This window comes from Egretta garzetta, unplaced genomic scaffold, assembly GCF_000687185.1.
Source record: "Egretta garzetta isolate BGI_Z169 unplaced genomic scaffold, ASM68718v1 scaffold593, whole genome shotgun sequence".
NCBI lineage: Eukaryota > Metazoa > Chordata > Aves > Pelecaniformes > Ardeidae > Egretta > Egretta garzetta.
The window spans coordinates 849,733-871,580 of record NW_009259106.1 but is presented as its reverse complement, the minus strand read 5'-3'; the positions used below and the strand labels follow the sequence as shown (position 1 = coordinate 871,580).

General features: G+C 41.2%; 1 protein-coding gene and 1 long non-coding RNA gene across 5 annotated transcripts in view; one reads left to right on the top strand and one right to left on the bottom strand.

Annotated features, from left to right (window-relative positions):
• Nucleotides 1–27: 27 nt before the first annotated feature.
• PALLD (palladin, cytoskeletal associated protein) overlaps nucleotides 28–21,848 on the bottom strand; it is a 206,732-nt gene continuing 184,911 nt past the window's right edge. For 3 of the 4 annotated variants that reach the window (XM_009635319.2, XM_009635320.2, XM_035890900.1), the window contains 9 exons: nucleotides 19,766–19,867; nucleotides 17,419–17,640; nucleotides 12,341–12,490; nucleotides 8,053–8,147; nucleotides 4,351–4,483; nucleotides 3,179–3,386; nucleotides 2,284–2,449; nucleotides 1,215–1,348; nucleotides 28–215 (listed from right to left, as the gene is read on the bottom strand). In XM_009635319.2, the coding sequence (XP_009633614.2) occupies nucleotides 43–215; nucleotides 1,215–1,348; nucleotides 2,284–2,449; nucleotides 3,179–3,386; nucleotides 4,351–4,483; nucleotides 8,053–8,147; nucleotides 12,341–12,490; nucleotides 17,419–17,640; nucleotides 19,766–19,867 (1,383 nt within the window). In that variant the 3' untranslated portion in view covers nucleotides 28–42. Of the gene's footprint in view, nucleotides 216–1,214; nucleotides 1,349–2,283; nucleotides 2,450–3,178; nucleotides 3,387–4,350; nucleotides 4,484–8,052; nucleotides 8,148–12,340; nucleotides 12,491–17,418; nucleotides 17,641–19,143; nucleotides 19,195–19,765; nucleotides 19,868–21,848 lie in introns of all 4 variants that reach the window. The other variant, XM_035890899.1, reaches the window with a different exon arrangement.
• Nucleotides 191–3,226, top strand: LOC118451928. Its single transcript, XR_004841526.1, has 3 exons — nucleotides 191–344; nucleotides 1,025–1,127; nucleotides 3,145–3,226. It is a non-coding gene; the product is annotated as an uncharacterized LOC118451928 (long non-coding RNA).

The window sequence follows — 21,848 nt, the reverse complement described above, 5'->3', positions numbered from 1 at the left end:
TGTTTCTGCTTTGAAAGAAAATGACGGAAGCAGCCGCTGGATCTACAGATCATCGCTCTCTACCAAGCCAGGTTGCATTGTCAGGTGGACTGGATTTGCTTCCGGCTGGAAGGCTGCTTTGATGTCTAGTCCTTGGTCACAAAGTGCAGCGTATCGGCTGGCTGAGGGCCGCACCTTCTTTGGCTTGGTTGTCTGAGGTGGTTGTTGCCACTGAGCTATAGGTTAAAAAGCAAAGAGCAAAATGTTAGCCCTCCTGAGCTGTGCAGCAAAGCGCACCAGACACACAATCAACCTCTGTACAGGAGATGCTAATTTCTGGGCAGCAGAAAACCATTATATCAAAGGTAAGTTTGTTTCATTTCCTGGTGGTTCCCCCCGCCCCCCTCCCTCAGCATCTAGTTTCACTTTCCAGCATGGTAAGTAAAAACAATAGTGCCTGTGTTTGCTCCTTTGCCATTTTGGCATTGGTTTCTACCTTTCCTCGTGTCACTGAGAAAGGTAACAGCAAGGGGGTTGTTTCTGTGCGTTAAGGTTATGGTGACAGGCCTGCTGACGGGTCGGTGGTTGTACGTGCAAGGCAACCGCCTGGCCGCCATTGCCGTACCCCTGTATGCTGAAGAACGCTGAGCCAAGGCTCTAATTCACAAGTCCCACTACTACCACCCCCCAGAAACCATCCCTTATCCTTCCAACCTCTCCCCTCCCTAACCCCTGTAGTTCTGGTTACGAGAAGACGGGTGAGAGATTTTGATGTAAGAAAACATACGCTGTGTAAGGGGCTGCATTGGAACAGACTGAATAATTAAGTGGAAAGCCATAAAAACATCTGCTACGCTTCTGGTAGCTGTCACAGGTGTATTACAAACTAACGTACAGAAGGATACGGAAGGTTAGGGGAGTGCTAGCAGAGCAATAGTAATAATGATCCACAAAAATGATGTAGTCATGCTGTTATCTGTTGTTAATTAGCTACATTTAAAATACTAAGCAAAAAGAGAAAGCACACATGCTTGTTTTGCTTTAGGTATCTGAAAGACGGTGAAATGTACTTTGACAGAGCATTTCTTGTCTTGATGTGGATCGTTACTATTGAGGACAAACTATAAACGAAAGAAAGAGAGACCAAGGTAAACCATTCTGTGAACAAAACCAAAATTGTAGAACTGTTGCTTTTGTAGGGGATTCACGTGATCAGGAGAATGGAAGTCACTTACTATAAACATCCAACCTGGCAGTGCAAGAGACAATCCCGGCCTCGTTCTTAGCTGAAACGGTGTACCAGCCGGCGTCCTCCTTCGTGGCTCCCTGAATAAGCAGGCAAATGTAGCCGTAGTTATCCTGGTGCATGCTAAATAAAAGAAAAGTAGAAAGTGACTATTTGAATTGCAAACCAGTGTAGGCTATTTTGAAATGTAAACAGACCCAATCCTAGTCACAGATTAATTATAGTCCACTTTTAATTAACATGGAACTTTCCTCTGAAATTAGTAAGCGGAAAATAAAACCTTGAGTATGCATGACAATCTGGCAGTTTAGTATCCTGCGTTGAAAACTAAGACACAAACATGCATAAAGCAACTTCTCTTTCACAGTTACAGATTAAGACATCTGGAAATCTGATTGAAGTAGTAGGGACACCAGAACTTACCCGGACTTTTTGGGGAAAGGATAAAAAACCCTTGAGGAACAAAGTACTGAAATACTCTTAGTTATTTAGAAGGACAACGATAGTTCATTACAGTGTCATATCAGTAATGAGTTCCTTTTATCGCAGGATATCTTGAGTTTGCTTTTAAACATTCATACAAAATGCTATCAAATATTTTAAGACAGTTTATAGATCAAATATTTTAGGACAGTTTATAGATCTTAGAATACAAAACACACTGAATCTAAGATTGTTGCTTAACTACGCAGCAGAGTTGTGAATCAAGGTTTCTGCTGAGAAGCAGATGGCTTCACTCAGGAGCCGAAGTTTTCACAAGTAAATTTCTGTAGGTCTTACTTCTAGAAGAGAAAAACTACTTCTCCCCCTGCTTAAAGTGCAGAGACAGTCGGTTAAGTCCAAGGATGGAAAACAGAACTAACATTTTAATTCTGGCTCAGCCACCAGGTTGGCTGCAAGTTTGAGTAAATGTCATCAATTATTACAATAACTAGTTAATATTTATGAGCTGCTGTTCACACAAAGCATTCTTAAGACCTTCTTAGGCTTTCGTCTGTGTTAGAGGATAAATCGTCCTTGAAGTTACACAGGGGGAGATTACTCTAAGTCAGTCTAACCTCACTCGGTCGGTGTTGTATGTGAGCGACTCGTTCTCTTTCTTCCAAAATATCTGAGGTGATGGCTCCCCCGAGATTCGACACTCCAGTCGCACTGGGAATCCCTCGGTCACACCTGTGTTCTGTAGCTTCTCGATAAACACAGGTGCTTTGTGTACTTCCTTAGCTGTGAAAATAAAGACGGCGGTCATGCTGACACTAGTCTGTGAAAACATAGCCTTCCTTGCAGCAATACACTAAAAACTAATAATGAAAAACCCAAGGGGCAGGGAACGGAAGTGTTGTCTTCACTAATCATAACATCCAATCCTGGTTCATCTGCAGAAACAGTCACAGCAGTATTTTAATAGGGAAAAAGTGAGTGCTACTTGGGCTGAGTGGTTTCCCCCCCACCTCGCCTCCCTGAAAGAACTGAAACGTGGAGCATCAAGACTTGATAAACTGGCTGCACCATGCTTGTTACAGTGCTCCTTCATGTTCGTAAAGGGAGGTGCTTTTAATGCCAGCAGGAACTGCTCTGCCGGAAGGCTGGAACGGTATTGGTCTGCCAGGCTGGGAAGCACAAAAGGCGTCATGCTGGCTACCTGGTGGTAGATCTGGGTCTGCATAAGTTGCCATTAAAAACCCTGTTCCCATAAATAGCCTGGTCTGTGGCCTCAGGTGTGGCAGCAGCCCTCTTTTCTTAACCGTGTGCACAGAGGTTACTTGCCCGTCAGCTTATGCCACGATACAACGTGAATGTATCACCTGTAACATGTACATATTGTTCTGCTACTGCTGGGTTTCCTTTTCTCACCCCCTGCCCCTCAACCGTCTCGTTTGACGGTGTTTACATTTCCCTTTTTCATGTTATCCTTACAGTGCTCAGCGTGGGAGCTCAGCACCAAGATATTACCTGCAACAACGAGCTCCAGGCTGAATGTATTTTCACCGGCTCGATTGCTAGCAATACATGTGTAGATTCCAGCATCTCTGGCTGTGACTGGTTCTATGATCAAGGAGTGCACGCCATTCTCACGCACCAGCATTTTGTGAGAACTATCGGGACGAATTGGTCTTCCATTAAGCTGCCAGCTTAAATCTGGAGTCGGTAATCCACTAACCTGAAGTGGAAACAGAATAATGGGAAATGGTCTTAGCCATAGGAAACACCGGAGGAGTCCTGACTTGTCGCTTCAGAGACGTTTGGTTTTGTCTGCTACTGCAGGTGTACCACAAGGTTTAAAGATTTAGTTCTGTCCCCAATTACACGTTGGCTCAGTTATATTCATTTACTCACTTTCTGGCCAACTCCCTGAATTCCATGATGTCTTATGGGTGTGACTGAAAAAAGATGAGTGTTTAGATATGCTAGAAGCTAAATAACAATACACTGCAAAACAAAAGGCAGGGAGACACCTTTTGTCTTTTTTCATTCTTTGTTCTTCACATGGAATGAGCAGATACTCCTTTCTAGATTAAATTCTTGTGGAAAATTGCAGGCAGTTAGCTGACTAATTACCGAGCTCTACCTTCCATTCCACTTAGGTGTAACCCAGCGACAGCACTGCCTGCCCTAGTTAATGCTTGGTCTGTGTGACCAAGTCTTCTGCTCTTGAAAACCGGGCTGTTTGCTGTGGGTACTGCTTGAAAACAAATAGCTTCTCCCAAATATGTCAGCGTAAAGTAAACAGAGGTCACCCAAGCCTCAATTAATCCTGTTAGGCGAAGTCATAAATCAGGATTATATTGTTTGAAACTTTAATAGGGGATCGAAACTCAAGCAGTTAAAAGGACTTAAAATGGAGAAGCACAACGTCCTCACAGTGCGTGCCGCTTCCCCACACGCCCGCATAGCCAAATTCTAAAAGTCAGTTTGCTCTGAGCTTCGAGATTTGCCTGAAGCACTTTCACTGGAAGGGAGGCAAACTTCTACTGTCAACCTGCTCATGAGCGGCGAGATTGATTAACCTATTGACAGCTGCTGAAACTGCCTATAGGTAAAATAGCTTTAAAAAGAACCTAACTTGGGTTTTGAGCCGGCTAACGTTACAGAAAGGTTGCGGCTCTCCTTCGCGTGATACTTGCCTTGCAGTCCATTCTGCATAGTTTTCCTTCTTGAACAGTCAGGTCTCCAGGAGCCTGCAGAAAATGAGGCCGGAAGAACCGTTCCTGAATTGGTTCATTTTCATCACCACTGTCCCTTGATCGAGATCGTGGTCTTAAAATAACATGAAATAAAAGTGAATTATTTTTTTTCCTCTGCTAAATCAAAAGAACCAAAATCACTTATAAGACTGCTTTGAATTTTAAATCGCTTCTTTGACCTATACCATAATCACTCCATATTTACACATGTACACTGGTAGCATTGGGCTCAGGCTGAGTTAATTATGACACTGTACTTACTAATTACTTTCATTTAATAGATAAATTTTGACTTTTTAACAATCATCCCAGGCTTCCCACAGCTAAAGGCAAATGTGCGGCAGGGGGGAAATCTAGCTCGTGCAGCTTATTCACATAGGCATGGATACTGAAATGGGGAACACCGGCTGACATCTTTGCGCACGCTAAAAGCCTGTGCAACTCTTCAGGTGCCTAAATCCAGGTCTTAAGCACCCAAGCTTTTTTGCCACTTGCACATGCCTAAAGCTACTGCAATAGCTCCCGCACCGCAGCTCATAAGCAACACTGGTCACGTGAGTGTTACGCAGCGCAAGCAGCCCGTGCAGAATCTGCCTTCAGAGTATTTACACGCACCCTGGTTAGACACATAAAAAGGCAGCACCGGTCCAAACCGGGGTGGGGGGGGAAATTTATACCAAATGAAACGGAAAATGAAAAGGTTTGGAGTTTGGGACCAACGAGGGTTTTTGCTGCTGGTACGTTCTTGAATCGTGAAAACTTAAGTTTTCAAATTACACATTTGAAAGGAAACCTGAATGAGCATGCTGTTTAGTCTAGTTGGAGAAATAAACAATGCATTTCTTTTTATCTCTTTGTAAATTTACCTCTGAAATTGTAGACTGCTTTTAAGCCTTTACCATGAGAGGTGAAACTAGGGTTGTTTTAACTCTAAAACGTTTTGTGGTTTTAAAGAAATAATGAAACGAGTAGAGCCAAGTACTTCAGATGTCTAGGAATGACAAATGGCAATAGACTGGAATACCCTTGGATTAGTAGTGGGTTCGTTAAGAGTTGCGATGTGGGCAACAAATTGCAAAGATCAGTTGCAGCAATACTGACGTCGTGTACTAAATGCGTCCAGGGGAGGCTCCAGGGGTTGATGTGGCGCAACACACTAGGAATTTCAGTGAGCAAAAAGCTGGGGAAGAACTTTATGACTGGCTGTATGATGATGATTGCTAATTTGGGATAAAGGAGATTAAGTTTAAATTAATCCTCTAACTGAGAGCCAGGGCAATAGGAGTATTTATTTCTTAAACCTTCCTTAAATCTCTTGCAGTTTAAGACTATTTATTTGGGGCTCTGGTTGCAGAGCACCACGAACAGCTTAGGTGCTATGGTATCGAGCACCGTGTCCTCTAAAGGACTAAGCCCAAGCTTTGTACGCATCAGATAGATAGTTCAAAAGTTCCCAAGTAATGCTAAGAAGGTAATATGTTTGCAAGCTAAGCAAATTTCAGAAAAACACATTAAAAATGAAATAACAACTACAAAGAGTGTTTTAAAATGTTTGTGACATGGTGAGGATGACAAAAAACAGAGTTCTGCCAGAACACATTCTGCAAGTGATTAAAAATACTTCAGGAAAAAGCCTGTCAACAGTGTAACAGTCGTAAAGTTCATTAAGCTAATAATTACACGTGTAAAAAAAAAAAAAAAAAAAAAAAAAAAAAAAAAAAAAAAAAAAAAAAAAAAAAAAAAAAAAAAAAAAAGGTTCTCGAGCAGAAAAGCTTTTAGAAATAATATTGTAATGCCACAGGAGTATCAATCAAAAGTCCATGGCAATATACGTGACGCATGCTATATTATGTATGGGGAGCACAGTATTGTGGTGCGTTAGATGGGTAAAGCCGCTGGTGGGACCTGCCTTAGGATGGTTTTACAGGCTCAAATGTCATCAGTCGCGGGGAGCGCTGGGTGATGGGAGCAGTGGGAAGTGTCCCTAAACAGAAATGCTATTGTGCCGAGTGCTTAGCAGAAACAGACCTTCCCGTAAGTAAACATTTCGGGATGAGCCCTTCACAAATGGTAATTTTACTGGAGATAAGAATCCCCAATCATTGCCCTAACTTTTAATTAAACTGTTATATGGAAATCTCTTATCTATAATTCAGTACTCTACTGGACACCCAACCAAAACAGCAGTAGCTGCCTGAGTGCTTGTCTCAATTAGAAAATAAAATAGCATCTGTTAGTGACCTCAGACTTCGATTGCATTTGGAGAGATTGAAACATGAGCCTCCCCATTATTACCCAGGGGTTCTGCCCGCTGTCTTTCAGAAGGACACGGAAGCATCAGCTGCTCACCACTCTCTTGCCTGTACCAGTCTTCCCTTCTCCCGTCCCCGTTTTTAAGGACATCTGCCCTATCTCACCCTGTGTGCACTAATTCAGCTGCAACCTGACTCTTCACGGCAGCTCTTCCCTTCAGGGACTAACAGAGCCTTTTCATTTCTACCCATTACTTGCAGGTGCCAAGAGCCTTATTTGCTGTACGCCAAGTGGACCCAGCTCCTTGGGCTGTTCTCCCACTGCAGCGATAGCAGGATGCTCTGCTCCGTAAGCAGCCCGAGCTCGGGGCTTAACCAGCCTAACCAGGAGGCGTTGGAGGGGGACTTGGTAGGACGCCCACATCGGGAAATGCTTCAGGCCTGCGGGAAGCCTGGTTGGTTCTGTGCAGGAATCAGACTGATCCTTTAAACAGCCAACCATGCTTCCTCACACTTCCTAATTATCGGAGTGGGGAAGAGAGCCTGGTTTGCATGCAGCAGTTCTGCAGTACATACTGCTACCGCTACTAATTGTTACAGGAATCATTTCTTTATTGCGCATTGACTGTGCAATTACCTCTGTTCTATATATTGCAATTGTGACTGTTAAGGAAAACACCGCCCTCACCATGAGGGAGCCCTCATGCTCCCTTGAAAGCAGTTCTGTTTGGGTAACGAAAATTTAATTTTTTTGTATCGTCTAAAGCTTTCTAAGCTACGCTAAATAGCCTCATAAATGCTTTGGGTAAGGAAAAAAAAAATATTTTAAAGGAAAGTTCCCTTATATGGTCCAAAACCATAAACCAAACCTTCATATGTGAGTAACTGTAAACTCACCAAAGATAAGTTTAATACTTTATTTCTGACTCATATTTCCTTATAAGAACCTGAACTGAAATCACTGAAATACTAAAATATTTCCAATGGAAATCTAATAAATGTCTCTGGCATGCAGTTACTTCTGCTGTCCCTTTAAATGAATCCCTGTTAAAAGCTGCAGAAAGTACAGGGTCCTGGTAGAATCCCAGGTGAGATCTTTTAAAAAGAGCCTAAGTGACAAGGTCCTTCCCAACAGCTGATAGTGTAATTTGAGATAAGGAGTAATTAGCAAACATAGGAGGAGGAGGCAGGCACAATTAATGATACTTAAAGCCTTGTCATTTCAGAGGTTGCTTGTACTTCTGAGTACACAAGCTTTGCAGAAATTTTTAGACAGCAGCAGTCACATTCCCAAATGCCATTTTTTTAACTTCCCTTCTAACTTCACATTCTTTATTTTTCCGTAATAATTTTGCAAAACATATTATTAAAAGAAAAGAGAAAAAGGTACCTTCTCATGTGAGGCTGACCAGAAGGTGACCAAGGACTGCGGCCTCTTTGATTTACAGCTTGAACCATCAGCCTGCCCGTGCAACTTACTCTGCCCTGTTACGATGATGGAGAAGAGGACCATTAAAAGACTTAAAAAGAGTGTAAACATTAATAAATGTTCAACCCAATCTTTCTTGCCCACCTGTTACAGAGTCTGTAATACCAGCTCTTCACAAAGTCACTGAAAAACTTTTATCAAGATAGATACCTTCTGATATTAAATGGTTCTATCAGCTTCCAATCTAACACGGAACCGACCGGAATAATTGTGACTATAACACAGTCATGGTTAAAAGGTTCCACCTGGATGCTTTCCTTTTAAAGAAGCTGATTAGTGCCACTGGCGATTAAGTCCTTAGAACAGTACATTGGCTAAGTTAGTGATGGGGGTGGGAGGTTTCTCTCTGTATGGCAGGGGGGGCAAGAGAGACGAGACAACTGGTTCAAGATCTTGAAAATGGCACTGGGTAAGCGTTGGTGCTTAACGACAGAGCTGCTGACTCCAAAGAGGATTGATCTGCTTGGTCTGGTGGGGCCACAGCTCACCCCCCCTGCTCCATGAATATAAGCCCCAAAGGAATTGTACAGGTACTCAAAGGGGCCTCTCTGAAGAGCAAGCCCGGCTCAGGAAGGGGGGTAGGAATTGGATGGAAGCACACAACTGCGCTGGTGGGTGCTGGATATAATTCAGTCCTCTTAGGTTGTTTTCAGTGAATGATAAATAAAACATGGGCTCTGTTGCATGTGGTCCCCTTTTTTGTTTTAGTTTGTTTTTCAGACGACAGATTGTCCACCACAAGCACTAGCGGTAACAAATTTGGGGTGGGACCTGCCTGCAGCCAGAACTGCTGACATCCCGGGTGCTGCAGATTTCACCATGTAAGGGGTAAAAGCATCTGGTAGTATTAGTAAATATCACAACAGATATAAAAGCTATGTATAAAAATAATACTGTAGTAAAAGTTTATACACTTTTATCTAGCAATGTAACAATTCTTGAAAAATTGTAGTTTTAAATAGCTCTTTGATAACTGCATAGAGGATGGACATCTGTCTGTCTGCCGCCCAGGCTGGTAGCGGGAAGGCTTCATCCACATCAGCTTTGCAGTCTATTTGGGTTCTAAGCTGTGAGCGCCACGCTCGAGTCTGTCAGCAAAAAGTGACAGATACTTTTGTCACAGTAATTCAGGGGTTGCAAATAGCTGCTCATTCCCAGCTTGCCAAAGCCATTGAAAAAAAGTTTCACTGGAGGTCGCAAGCAGCCTTCAAACAGCGATGACGCTTGTGTTACTGCTGGGCTGTTAGAAACGAAGTCTCTTGTGTCCTGCTCTTATTCCCATGACCCATTTATTCCCCAGGAAAAATACTGGCATTAAAATAAGCCATTGTGCATGTCGTGCAGCCATTTCGTAAGCAAAAGCCTTTTTTGTGTGTTTACAAGACCACGAAAGACATCTGGAACAAATACATTTCTATTTTAGGCACCGCTGCATATTAATCTTTTTCTGGCAGGTGGTGAATTCACACATTTTTGGGATAATTTCTGCGTATCTCAGTACATGAAGGCATCACAAATGGAAACACAAAGGGCAGTAAGGAATTTGGATAGGGAGGAACAAGCAGGAAGCCAAAGACTTGGAAAAGTCGTGGGATGAATGGGAAGGAAGCTACGAGTGGGAAGTAATTAGTGAGGAAATGGCCTAGGAAATAAGGGAAATGCAGATTGAGGGCTGTGGGTGCACAGTGCAAAGAAGTGGAGAGAATGGGATAAAAGGAAAGAAGAAAGGGGTAAAAGGAAAGAAGAAAATAATGACTTGAGCCCACACAGCTCATGGAGAGAGCGCAGTTAAGGGGCGCAAACCTGTCGCTAAAGGCCAAAAACAGGCAAGGGTTTGTGTTTTTCTAGGCCTGGGGTCAGTTTGCTCTGGATTAAGTTACATGGCAAATTTTGCTGCAAACCCCAGAGATGTGTTAGAACCTTAATTCCAGATCACTGCGCCTTACATCATGGGCAATGGTGCCTGCCCTGTGAACTACTACGGAAAATTTCCAGGGCATGGCGAGAAGTCACTCTGCATCATAAATCCTGTAACGTTAGTCCAGATCCTGAGATAAACTGGCAGAGCTTTAACGAACTGAATCCTTTGCTTTAATAAAATCAATTTCTATCAACTAAGAATGCCCCTTTTTGTGTTGAAGCTTGGTGGTTCCAATAGCAATGACCAAAACAGAACAACGGCCTAGCGGAGATCGACCAGTCCCCCAGAATCCTGATGGAGGCTCCCTTATATTTACATATTTCACTTTTCTTAAGGAAAGGTTGCCAAATTTGCTTAAGTTTGTGATAGCTCTGAGATGTGGACAACTTTCCATTAGAATTGAGGAGGCTATGCCAAAATTATTTCCACTCAGGATGACTTAAAAGAATTGGAATTCAGCTCCTCGAGTGTGAAAGGCCAGTACATTAACTCAGATCCCTTCTTTGCCTCCATTGCACTGTTAAACACGGAGTAAAAGCAAGCAAATAGTGGCAGAGGCAAGTGTGTTTGCTTGGGAATTACACTGTGAAGAAAGAACGGACTGGGCTTGGTGAAAGAGACAGGGGGTGGGGGGTGGGGAAAGCACAGATGCAGAATTTTATTATTTAACAAAAGTGCTTTTTCAATCCCCAAACCAGGAACAATACAAAACCAGCTCATGTTAGTGCATCTAAAAACCCACTAACAAACTAGTGTCATCAATGACCAGAGCTGAGAACCTAGGTCACTGTTGTGTTGTTGAACCAGCATTATCCAGACAACAAACAAATGCTAAAAAGTAGGCCCTAAACACCCAGGGACAGAGCACAATGCCCAAACGCAAAGGCAGCGTATTCACCCTGCTCGCTAGGATTTTGGATCACGCTACATAGGGAAGCTCTGCACATGCACGAACACACCACTTACAGGAAGGTGAACAGGATCTGCTTCCTACCTTGAGCAGGTATGTATTTATTTATCGTTTTTAAGCCTGCTGTGAATTTCCACAATTTAAATGGTACCAAGTGTTAAAACACAATGGTCATCTATGTGTAAAAGCTCCCAGCCTGAAGAATTCCCTTGGCCTTATGCCATTTCTTTATTTCTGCTACTTGCATATGTAGAAATAATGGTTAAACCACCTAGACTTAAGCACTGCAATTTGCAGACTCCAGCCTAGAACTGCTGTGCGTGTGTCGCCTGTGCATTCAATCCCATGCGCTCAGAAGCACGCTGCAATATGAGCAGGAGTGACAAAGAGCAAGGCAAAAATGGCAGCGTCATGCTAAGTAACCTAGCAACATTAATAACAGAGCACAACACTCCTGTTCAGATTTAACTCTGTCTCAGTGATACAGTTTGTTATTTTACAGTGTGATTCTACTTGCAGGCCTGGTGTTGGCAAGGTATTTGGTGCTACAGAAGAAAATAATTCATTACATCCCTAAAGTTATGTTACTGCCTTGGTTTCTCACGTGCAAATCTTTCCCCTCAATTTGCTGTGCTGTCAGAAAAGTGGATTGAAAAAGTGACTTCAATAGGACGGGCGAAGGGTGAGTTCAGCTATGTCCGATGCAACAGTGGGTTTCTGTTGTGTACCTCAGCTCTTGTACTGGGTCTGTGAAGAGCAAATTATATTACAAAACCAGTAATGGTCTGTGTTCCAGAAAAACATGGTTTAAGACTCCAGGATCAACACTGGAGACCTGCCCCCGCCCCGTAATAAGTGCTAGAATTTTCTGCCTTACAGAATTGCAATCAGTGCCTAAGGTACACATGCTGAGGTGAGATACACTCCTACTCCTTTCAAAAAGTTGGCCTCAATCAGCGAGTAATGTCAACAGAAGAAAAACGAAATCGCTGGATTGGGTTACTTTTGCTGGTAAACTGGATTTTTGTCTCCCTTTAGAGTACGTACGCTATCCGTGCTCAGTTGGGATACTGAGATGTTATCAGCTGAAACAAATGGTGGAAGAGTGACAACTCAAAAAACAACCCCTCCTCCCCTCTGAAACATCAAACCATAGGAAAAAACCTGCTGTTGAGTTGCTAATCTCTTGGGAGATAGAGAGGTCCCACCCTGCTGATGCAAGATGAAAACAGGAATCTAACTTATATACTTCATGGTGACTTCATCATTTAATTAAATCATGCATACGTAAGATGAGATAGTTTTCTGAAGATCTATGTCCAGAAGCATGTTTGCGCTGGAGCCAAACCTCCACTTACCTGTGGGTTAGCAGCCATAATAGTGTAATTCCCATCATCATCCAGGGTGGAGGCTGCAGTATGCAGCGAGCAAGTTCCATCAGGTTCTCTTTGAATTCGGTAGTGATCACTTCGTTTAGAAATTTGCTTCCCATCTTTAAACCAATAAATCTGCAGGAAAGAACAAGGCACGGCTGATAAGAGGCAGGTGCTCAGTTAATAGTGCTAACGAACTGCTGAAAACCTCTCTAGTAAGCATTAAAAGAAATCCAGTTTGATCAACTAGTCAAAGTGCAGAACCACACTCCACGAGCCACTTTCACCAAAAGCCAAGTTACAGAGCAGCAATCCTTCAAAGAGAGAGAGAGGGCAGCATAAAAATTTACCCAAGAAATTTACAGGCGCATAAGGGCTGTACCCATCCCATGGACAGAACAGCAGCTGAAAGTTTCAAGAACTGAAAATAAATGCCATTACAAAGAAAGGTTCTCTTTCAGAGAAGATGACTACTTTTGAATTTTTATTTCACTTAAATATGAAGAAGTTGGAGAAAGAATGCTGTCACTCTCTTTTCAGAAAATAAAAAGAATAAAACAAGGTAATTATGGGAATAATTAGTTCAATGATGAATAAAATACACATAATGTTCTCACTGTTGAAACGCCAGTTCCGTCTCCTATCCATCATGCTGACCTGCCTGGACCAAAAAGCCAGCAGGGAATTCGGTCGCTCAGGCTGGCTCAGCGTGCAAACAGGTCAGGTCGGTATAATTCCATGATGGAAACCACCAGTGTCACCCCGACGTGACAGACCCCTACAGAAATGGGCGGCTTTACAAAATAATAGGAAATACTTTAAAGCAAGTCAGCGCATAGATAGCCTTCAGCAATTGTACGCCAACACCAAGACAGGTCCAAGTTGTACAGAACAGTTACATTATCTATCAAACAGAGGTCTTTTCCATTACTTTTGATACATAATTTTATTCTCTGGCTGACCCAAGACCTCCTTTCAGTGAGCCAAAAAAATTATGTGTGCAGAATAATATCTTCTAGTAATGCATAAATTACACAAAAAAACATGTATGTGTTTTTAATGCCTCAAACTTGAGGCGAAAAAAAATTCAAATATTTTGACCTAGCTTTGTTTTTTTTTTCGTTCTCTATTTAAAAAATTATATAAAACCTCAAACTGAAATCTGCTGGAGTCAAAAGAGAAACACGATGTATGCATGAAAACACACACAGGAATATGTGAAAAATTTTATACCAGGAACGCTGTGGTCAGCTCCCCAAACCACTATTTGAGTAGAACATTATTTAGTTGTCATTTCTGAAGCGTGTGTTACTCCACAAGGTCAGTGGCATTCAGCATTTCTTACGTCACTTGTTCAGATACCTACACAATTTCTACAAGGTTAACACATACAAAGCAGAACAAATGTGTTTGTCCTGGTCACGTGACTGCTGGGACTATTTAGCATGAGGCAAACCCACACATTTTCCTCAGTCTAATTCCTGAAGTGGGCATTTAGGTCTTACAGGGAGGAAAGGGTGCTGGCTTCCCAGTAACAATGGAGTGAGAAAGCAAAGTACAATTCCTGACAGAGTTTAATAGGCCAGGTTCCTCACATGTGCCAACATTTCAAAGCTCTAAATTCATTCGCTTAGGGGGAAAAAAGCTAGGGATATACTTTTAAATTTCACAAAAAGACAATGGAAAATATTTTGGAGGGAATGAGTGGAAATTTCCCTTAAAAATTAATTACCATGTATGGTTTTTATATTAACAAGCATTACACGTAACTAGAAATGATTTCATTTCCTCAATAGCTGGTTATACTTGTTTCCCATTTTGTCTGTCAGCAGCCTTGCAGAGACTCTGTGGTGCTAACAAAAGATTTAGTCATGTCTTCTCATCTGCTGACAGAGCACTTACTGGAGATGCAAGAGATATTTGATCGCTTATATACACAGGCTAATGGAGGCTGGTAACAACATAGCTGCAAAATAATGAGTCTTAACTTGCATGCTTTACGTGTGTCATAATGTTGCTTGGAAATCTGCATTAAGAAGTAATTATTTAATAACAATGCACTTATCAGAAATGTCAGGAGACATGCCAGGAATTATTACATGGAAATACATGCAAATATTAACAGAACCAGCTATCCTAACTTCATGCCTATGTTGTCCAATACTCATTTCCACTAAGTTTAAAAGCATTGGCATCACTGGGTCTTACCTACGAGGAGAGAATTCTTAATATTACCTTTACCTGGCATGGAGTTCGTAAGTAAAACACTACCGCTGCTGGAGACAGAGGCCCTTGCAGAGAAGTATTTTCTTTCTAGGATACCTTTTAATAAATGTACCATTAAACTCTGTAAGCACTGAACACTGCATCTGGATTACTTTTATTTGTACCAGATTTTCAGAAAGGGTTTTTGATCTTGGGCAGCACGGGCATTTTTAATCACTAGGAATTATATTCAGACATGTGAAGAGAGAGCAGTACAAGCTTTATGCAACATGCATGTCTCGATTAACCTTTTGTATGGCATTGTCCTAAGTCTGAAGAGAAATATCTCTTCAAAAGAAATATTCCACAATCCCTCCCTGTATCATCACAGGTTCTCATTTTAATGAGAAAATAGTTTTACATTACACTGAAGGTTATAATAAAAGTAGACTCAGATTTTAAAAGTCATATTTATGAAGACAGAATTTGCACATCAGTATTCAATTTACATGGCATGTTCAGGGGAAAAAATAATCAAGCGAATAACCCTGCTTAGAAAAATCCCTTGTAATGAATGCCAGATTTTAGAAACACTACAGTCCTTCCCAAAGCCATTCCTTGGCAGAGCTGACAGAATACTTAGAAGGGAGGAGCTTCATGTTAGTAAATTATTTCCAGCTTTTCATTTGCCAAAGTAAAGAATTTATTCAGGGACAACACTTCCAGCTTCAAAAATGACAGCAGAAGAGCAGAAGGGCAGCTCTCAGCCATCGAGCATTTCAAAATTGCTATTGTGGCATGCTCCAGCAGAGGAGGGGAAGATACAGCCTTTGACATTCACAAAGCCCAGCTAAAAAGTAGCCATCCAACAGGACTGAAATTGGTTCCATCCCAGGCAACTTAACAAATCGCACAAAGCATCTGCAAATGAACGGAATAAAGGGTCATAGTCCCAGGTGCAGGAGCAAATAACTTCTTAATGTACATGCTTTGACACTGCAGAAAAACAGAACATCGTATCTGCATCAGAGCACATTCACATCAGATACTGCTTTGTAATGCCGTGCTTTAGGGGAAGTACTAACGATGTGGTTTCTTGGCTGTGCAATCCCTAACGCCAAAACAAGGCGAGTGAGGGAAAGGAGACATCCTCTTTCATCTGTCTTAAATCAGATTAAGATGACTGTGAAACTACACCTTAATTGAAAACTGTGAAAATTAGGGAACGGCTAAGTTGACTTAAGGCTGACTCGTAATAGGTGATCCAGCAATTCAGTCATAAGCCTCAGGCAAGAGAGTACCTCTCTGGCACACTGCACCTCTAGCACCAATGAACCCATTTGTCTTCCACCCTTATTCAGCCCAACAAACTCTTCTGTGTGGTCACCTCGAAAGTAACGCTGGACATCAAAGATTTGGTTTCAGCCAGACTGGGCTAATCTTCCCAAGCGTGTGTCTTCAGTTTGAAGCAGGAGTGCCTTTTTGCTATGACTATACTGATCAGCCCCACTTAGTTTGCAGTGGTTCACGTCGTGTTGTGGTCTTGGAGCACAGAATTGGATTCCTTTCAATGAAACTAAGCCAGAAAATGTGCTCCAAGAACACATCTAATGCGCTGCATCTGCTTCAGTCTGTGGGATGAGATTAGAGCTAGCCTGAAGTAAAACCTCCTGAAATGCATGTAGGGATGGATATCTCATTCCACAGATTTGCTTCTTCTGGTCTGCACTACTTGCTAGTTTAGACATAGCTCTAGTTCTCTGTTGATCCTTCTCTGCTACCTGTCAAAGTCCATTTTTCTTTTTACAGTTTGTGCAGTATCATACACCTGTATCATTGGACATGTGAAGTCATTCGCGTTTATCTCTGTTTGAAATCTGAAATACCTGTAAAACTTACACTACATGAGAGAAATTTGGATGTGGCTGCTGCTGTGAAGATCTTATCTAAGAGATAAGGCATCTTTGATCTTGCCTGTGAAGAAAAGAGCCCCTGTCCACAAGAGGTCACTGTAATTGCTGCAAGGACCTCACAGGGAAGATACTGCTTTGGCAAGGAAGTTGAAGAAGCTACTGCTTTTTGCCTGCTGCATATTGAGTCAGTTGATTGCCAAGCAATTTTTGAAATGGTTAAACACAACCTACCAAAGGAAGGCATTCCTCCAGACAACTGACATCATGCAACTGGTACGTTTACATTTGCTAAAAGGAAATGCTTCCCAAGCCCAACCCTTCCTCAGAAGCTCAGCATTAACACCTCACCATCATGTCTCATCTTGCTGTTGGGATATATGGGAGCTTATGGTATTTTATTATGCCCTCCTTTAACTTTCAATAAAATTGAGTCTTGTTAGGGTGTGTAGATATAAACTCTTCAATGCTGAAGAATGCAGAGATACCACGCTGGCTCCTGAACCAGAAGCAACATATTTTTGCATTAGCATGTTGCTGTGTCTGAGCTAATTATCCATGTTAACCTGATGAGGTTGCTTTTGGGACTACTGTGCCAGCTTACATGGGGTTTTCTAGCATTGCACTGCATTCTGTGGTATGGATGTACCCTGAAGGTAACTCTGAAAATGACGGAAGTATTACTTCTAGGTAAAATAATTGAGATGAACTCTCAGGAGGGAGTAACCAAGAGCTGAAGTAGGATTTTTGCCTAGTATAAATCTAAGTAATTCCAGTCATGCCAAAAGAGATTAGAAAATTTATACCGGCTAGCAGTCAGTCTTGTTAAGAGAGAATGTCTGCTGTTCCTGTAAGATACAGCCCACAAGGTCCAGGGGCTGACTGTAAGGTACCAATACAGAATTCTACAGAGCGTTTCTAGAAATGTTTACTTTTTTTTTTTCTTACCTTTGGCTTTGGATTTCCTGCCACTCTGCATGTAAATGTGACTGGCATTCCCTCAAAGATTTTGTAATGCTTCAGCTTTATCTCAAAATACGGTGACATACTGTTATCAGTATGTTCATCTCCATGTTGCACCTCATCATCTGATTCTTCCACAGGAGATCTCTCCAGCCTGTATTCAATTTCACTGATCAATCTTTGCTCAAAGCTGGAGACTTTATACTCCTGTCAAACAAGAAAGGTACATATTAGTGTCCAGCTTCAACACATTGCTCAGCAAGATGTGTTCCTAATGCTTGGGGTTTTTTATTCTACTTATCTTTGACAACCCATTAAGGTTTTACATATAAAAGGAAACTGTATCTTGTTGAAGAAAAACACTATAATCCATGCCTCCAATAACTTCCCTATGAAACAATGAAGACATCTGGTACAAGGCAAGAATTGTGTTTCATGTTATCTTAAGGTCTAATTTATAAGGAGAAGGAAAGTCATTGGTTGCTTTCTTTCAATTTTTGAAAAAACCCTGTAAGAATAAAAGTATTCTGAAGCAGTTCATAAAGACAAAAGAAACACACTAATATTTCCTTGAGGGTACAGGCAGATTTAGGGTGGGTTTTGTTTCCAGATGGCCAGAAAACCATATGGTTCACATCTGCTATTTGCACAGAATTGTACCAGAGGCTGCACCAGACGGCTAAAGTGATTTTGTTTACAGCTGCCTGTAAAAATGAGGGGGAAAAAAAAAAAAGAGAAAATGGCAACACTGGCAGACCATGATAGCTGCTTCCCTTTACTCCTGTTGCCATGGTCCCTTTTGTCTGGCCAAAAGTATCACTTCTTCCTTAAAAACAAAATTTGTCATAAAAGTATTCAAGATACAGAAAGAAGAATGGAAAGCTTCATCCAGTGTAAAACACAACTGTGTGTTTAAATTTGTTATTCAGATACTAGGAAACATTACTGTGACACAGCTATTTACTTTCTTGAACAGTTCACTATCTCCTTTGTAGTACAAAAAGTCCTACTTTGAATCTTAGTGGTAACAAAGATAATGCCAGAATATAAGAAAGCTCAGAAGTGGGGGGCGGGGGGAAATCTTTGCTAGCCAATGCTCTTCTCAGACAGCAGAAATTCAGGCACTCTTTCAAATGACCTTTGGCCATTGTCTCTGACCCTTATTTTATTTAAGATAGTGCACATGCCTCATACAAAGCCTCCTTTCACATACCTATCCTCTTATCATTGCTTCTGGTCTGTGAATGACATGTAGTCTTTCTGCTGACTGGTTACAGAACTAATCATAAACCTCAATAATGGTAGAAAATGGAAGAAATGAGAAATACCTTTGTAAACTGCAGAATTTTTTTAAATTTCTTAGTTCCCTGAAAGTTTATCATAAAAGTAAACCATGAAGTACAAGCGGTATATCTAAAGAGCAGCTGATTTGGATGCAAGGCTATTAGTATCAGTGCATGTTAACATTACGTCAGAAAGATACTGGATCACGCCATTACTGTGGTTAAGCTGCGTGCACTCCGACAACTAGGCTTATAGAACAACTTTAATACCTCAAGGGAGTGCAGCCCAAATTTCCCCAGTTATTAATGCTAGGTGACCTCTTGTTATTAACTGAGAACAGTAGAAGGGAAAGGGTAAAGATGACAGAGGAAAAAAAAAAAAACACAATGGACAAAAAACAAGACAGAAAAAGGTGAAAACATTAACCTTTTGAATATCCAGAGGACTCACTACAGAAGCACCAACAGAGCGAGCTTCCTGCAAGGGTAGAGAAAAAGATCAAGAGGCAGAGAGAAAACCGAGAGGCATCTATGACAGTTTCTTAGAGTTTTTATCAGGAGAACGTACTTTATGTGGTAACATAAGTAAGTGAACGCTACACATCTCTGAATAGCAACTCTGGCATCTGAACAATGGAGAACGTGTACCTGGCCTTTCAAGCAGGCTTTCTGTTGTGTTTTTGGTCTGCATCCAAAAAGAGCAGATTACATACCAAAAGAGATGATGGTTTCAAGATAGTAGATGGATTTTTGCCTTGAGAGACTTAAAGGTCGGGACAGAATAGGATAAACGGAAGAGTTTAAAGCAAGAGAGCAGACATTTGAGAACTCTCAACCTTATTCAGCATGGAAAAACCGAGCAATAGGCATGTGATCCTCCAGTTTACTTCACTGATATATAACATATGACTTCTGTAATCAAAACCGTCCTGTCCTGTGTATATTTATTGTCTCACACAGGACTTTTTCTGAGACAATCACAGCCTGTAGAAACGAGAAATTAGAAGAAATTTTTTAGTTTCCTATGAAATTTGAGAGTTATGTGGCACCTGTATAGCAGGCTCCTCTTCCGGTTCCTGCATATTGAAGACAGTTGCAGCACTGTCTGCTCCCAGCAATCGACGAGCCATTTTCTCCTCATACGTTAATCTCTGAACAAAAAATAAAGGGGTGGGTTAAGGGGGAGGGAAAAGAAGTAGTTCTTCTTTCTTCTTAAGAACCACGAGGCAGTTAGACAGTAAGCAGTGCTTTAAGTAATGCTCATAAAATAGAATAGCAATATGTTTCTAACAGAAATTTTCTACCGCAGTTTGTAATGCATTTTTATTGCATTACAAGTGGCTCTTCTGGCTTAAGTAACCCTTGCCCCGACTCAGCCATTTGTTTCCATTTGCTTGCCAGGAACTTGGGCAGGAATGAGCAATAGGAACTGCTTAAATCAGCATGGCCATCAAAAAAGTGCATGTCAAATCATCCCAAATCTTACTCCTACTCCTTCTGCTCAATTTTTACATTAGAACCACACAGCAGAAAACTCTGCCAAAAATGCTACGGAGATACTACTCTACTCGATTATTTTGTCAAAAATGTGACAGCTTTATAGAAAAATATATTCTTTAAGGTTTGTTATTTCTATTTCTTCTTACTCTTTAGGAAAAGCAACTCTTTAGACAGCTTATAGAAGAGAATTTACACTCAGAAGGTAAAGCAAGTTAAAAGAAAACCTTAAGTGTACAATTCAATTATTTCATTGTTATTTTTCCTTCTATATTCAATAACACATTTCAGACACTTAGACACTTTCTTACAAATCAACGTTGCAAGAAAAATGCCAGTGAATGAAAGGCAAACTCATTACATGGTGAAATGCCTCATTTAAACAGAAAAATGAAAGAAGAATGGAAACTGTAAAACATTACATCTACTTAATGCTTCCATTTTTAAAAAAGCTCATTAAAATTAGTTTTAAAAGATGCCATATTGTAGCTAAACTAGCAGGCTGAGACTCATGAAAACTGGGTACCAATCTTGGCTTGGTTACAAATGTCTAAGCCAGTCATGAACTTTTCTTCACTTCAATTGCTTCTGTGATCACTCCAAGTGCCCACAGCCATGATTACACAAACAGAATCAGCCAAGACAGGAATCTGCAAGGCAAAAGCCTCAAGGCAAGCACAAAACCAGAGTTTGCTTGGTTCAAGCTCCCACATCATCTGATCATAGGTTTGGTTTTTTTTTTTTCTTTTCCTCGGGCCATGTGGGCTTTCTCAGGACATTCCATTCATTTGTCCAGGCCAAACATCCCTCTCACTTTCCAAAATAGGCATTGACAGTCATGCTCAGCCCACCTCCTTCAAGAAAATGAGAACTTATACACTCAGAGTGATTCTACTTAACTGCTCCAGATAACTGTCAAACCCTGTGCTGCCAATGGAGGAAGGTAAGTACAGCAGCACTAGTTCCTCTGAACATTTTCCCTACTTCACTCCATTGACCTTATTAAGAACCAGAATCTGGAAGTGTGGAATAGACAGTCTAACTCAATACGTTGCCTTGAACTACAATGCTATGGTCCACATCTCAGACATGGTAGCAAACATCAAACTTCTGAGCGTGCTCCTAAGAAACCAAAAGCACACTGCCTTTCACTGACACAAAGGTATCCCATGGCATTCAGATGCTTTTGAAAACATTTCACTGACAACAAGGGGGTAACAGTCTACATTTTTAAAATTACTTTCCTCCTAAAAGAGATTCCTGCTTCAAAGACATTTAAATCAATGCCTTAATAACTGTAACCAAGTCTTAGGAGAGTTGTTTCTCATCAACTCTTAGCAGGAAGAATTTGGTATTTTATCTTTTATGCATATCTTAAAATGCATGAAAATTAATGGAGAACTTTGCAGCTGTGCATTTCAGTTGTTTGATATACTTGCCCATTTTATCTCATTTCTTGAGTCCTCAAGCAGATTGTTAATTCTTCATAAAATCTCTAAGTTAGTACTATAGGTTCCTTTTTATTCTACTGGTCAAAAAAGTCCCACAACTGCAGGATCTAATGATGATTCATCCCTAATGGGTCATTTCTCATGATGAACTGCCTTGTCCCCCCTCTGGTGTCCACTTACCACC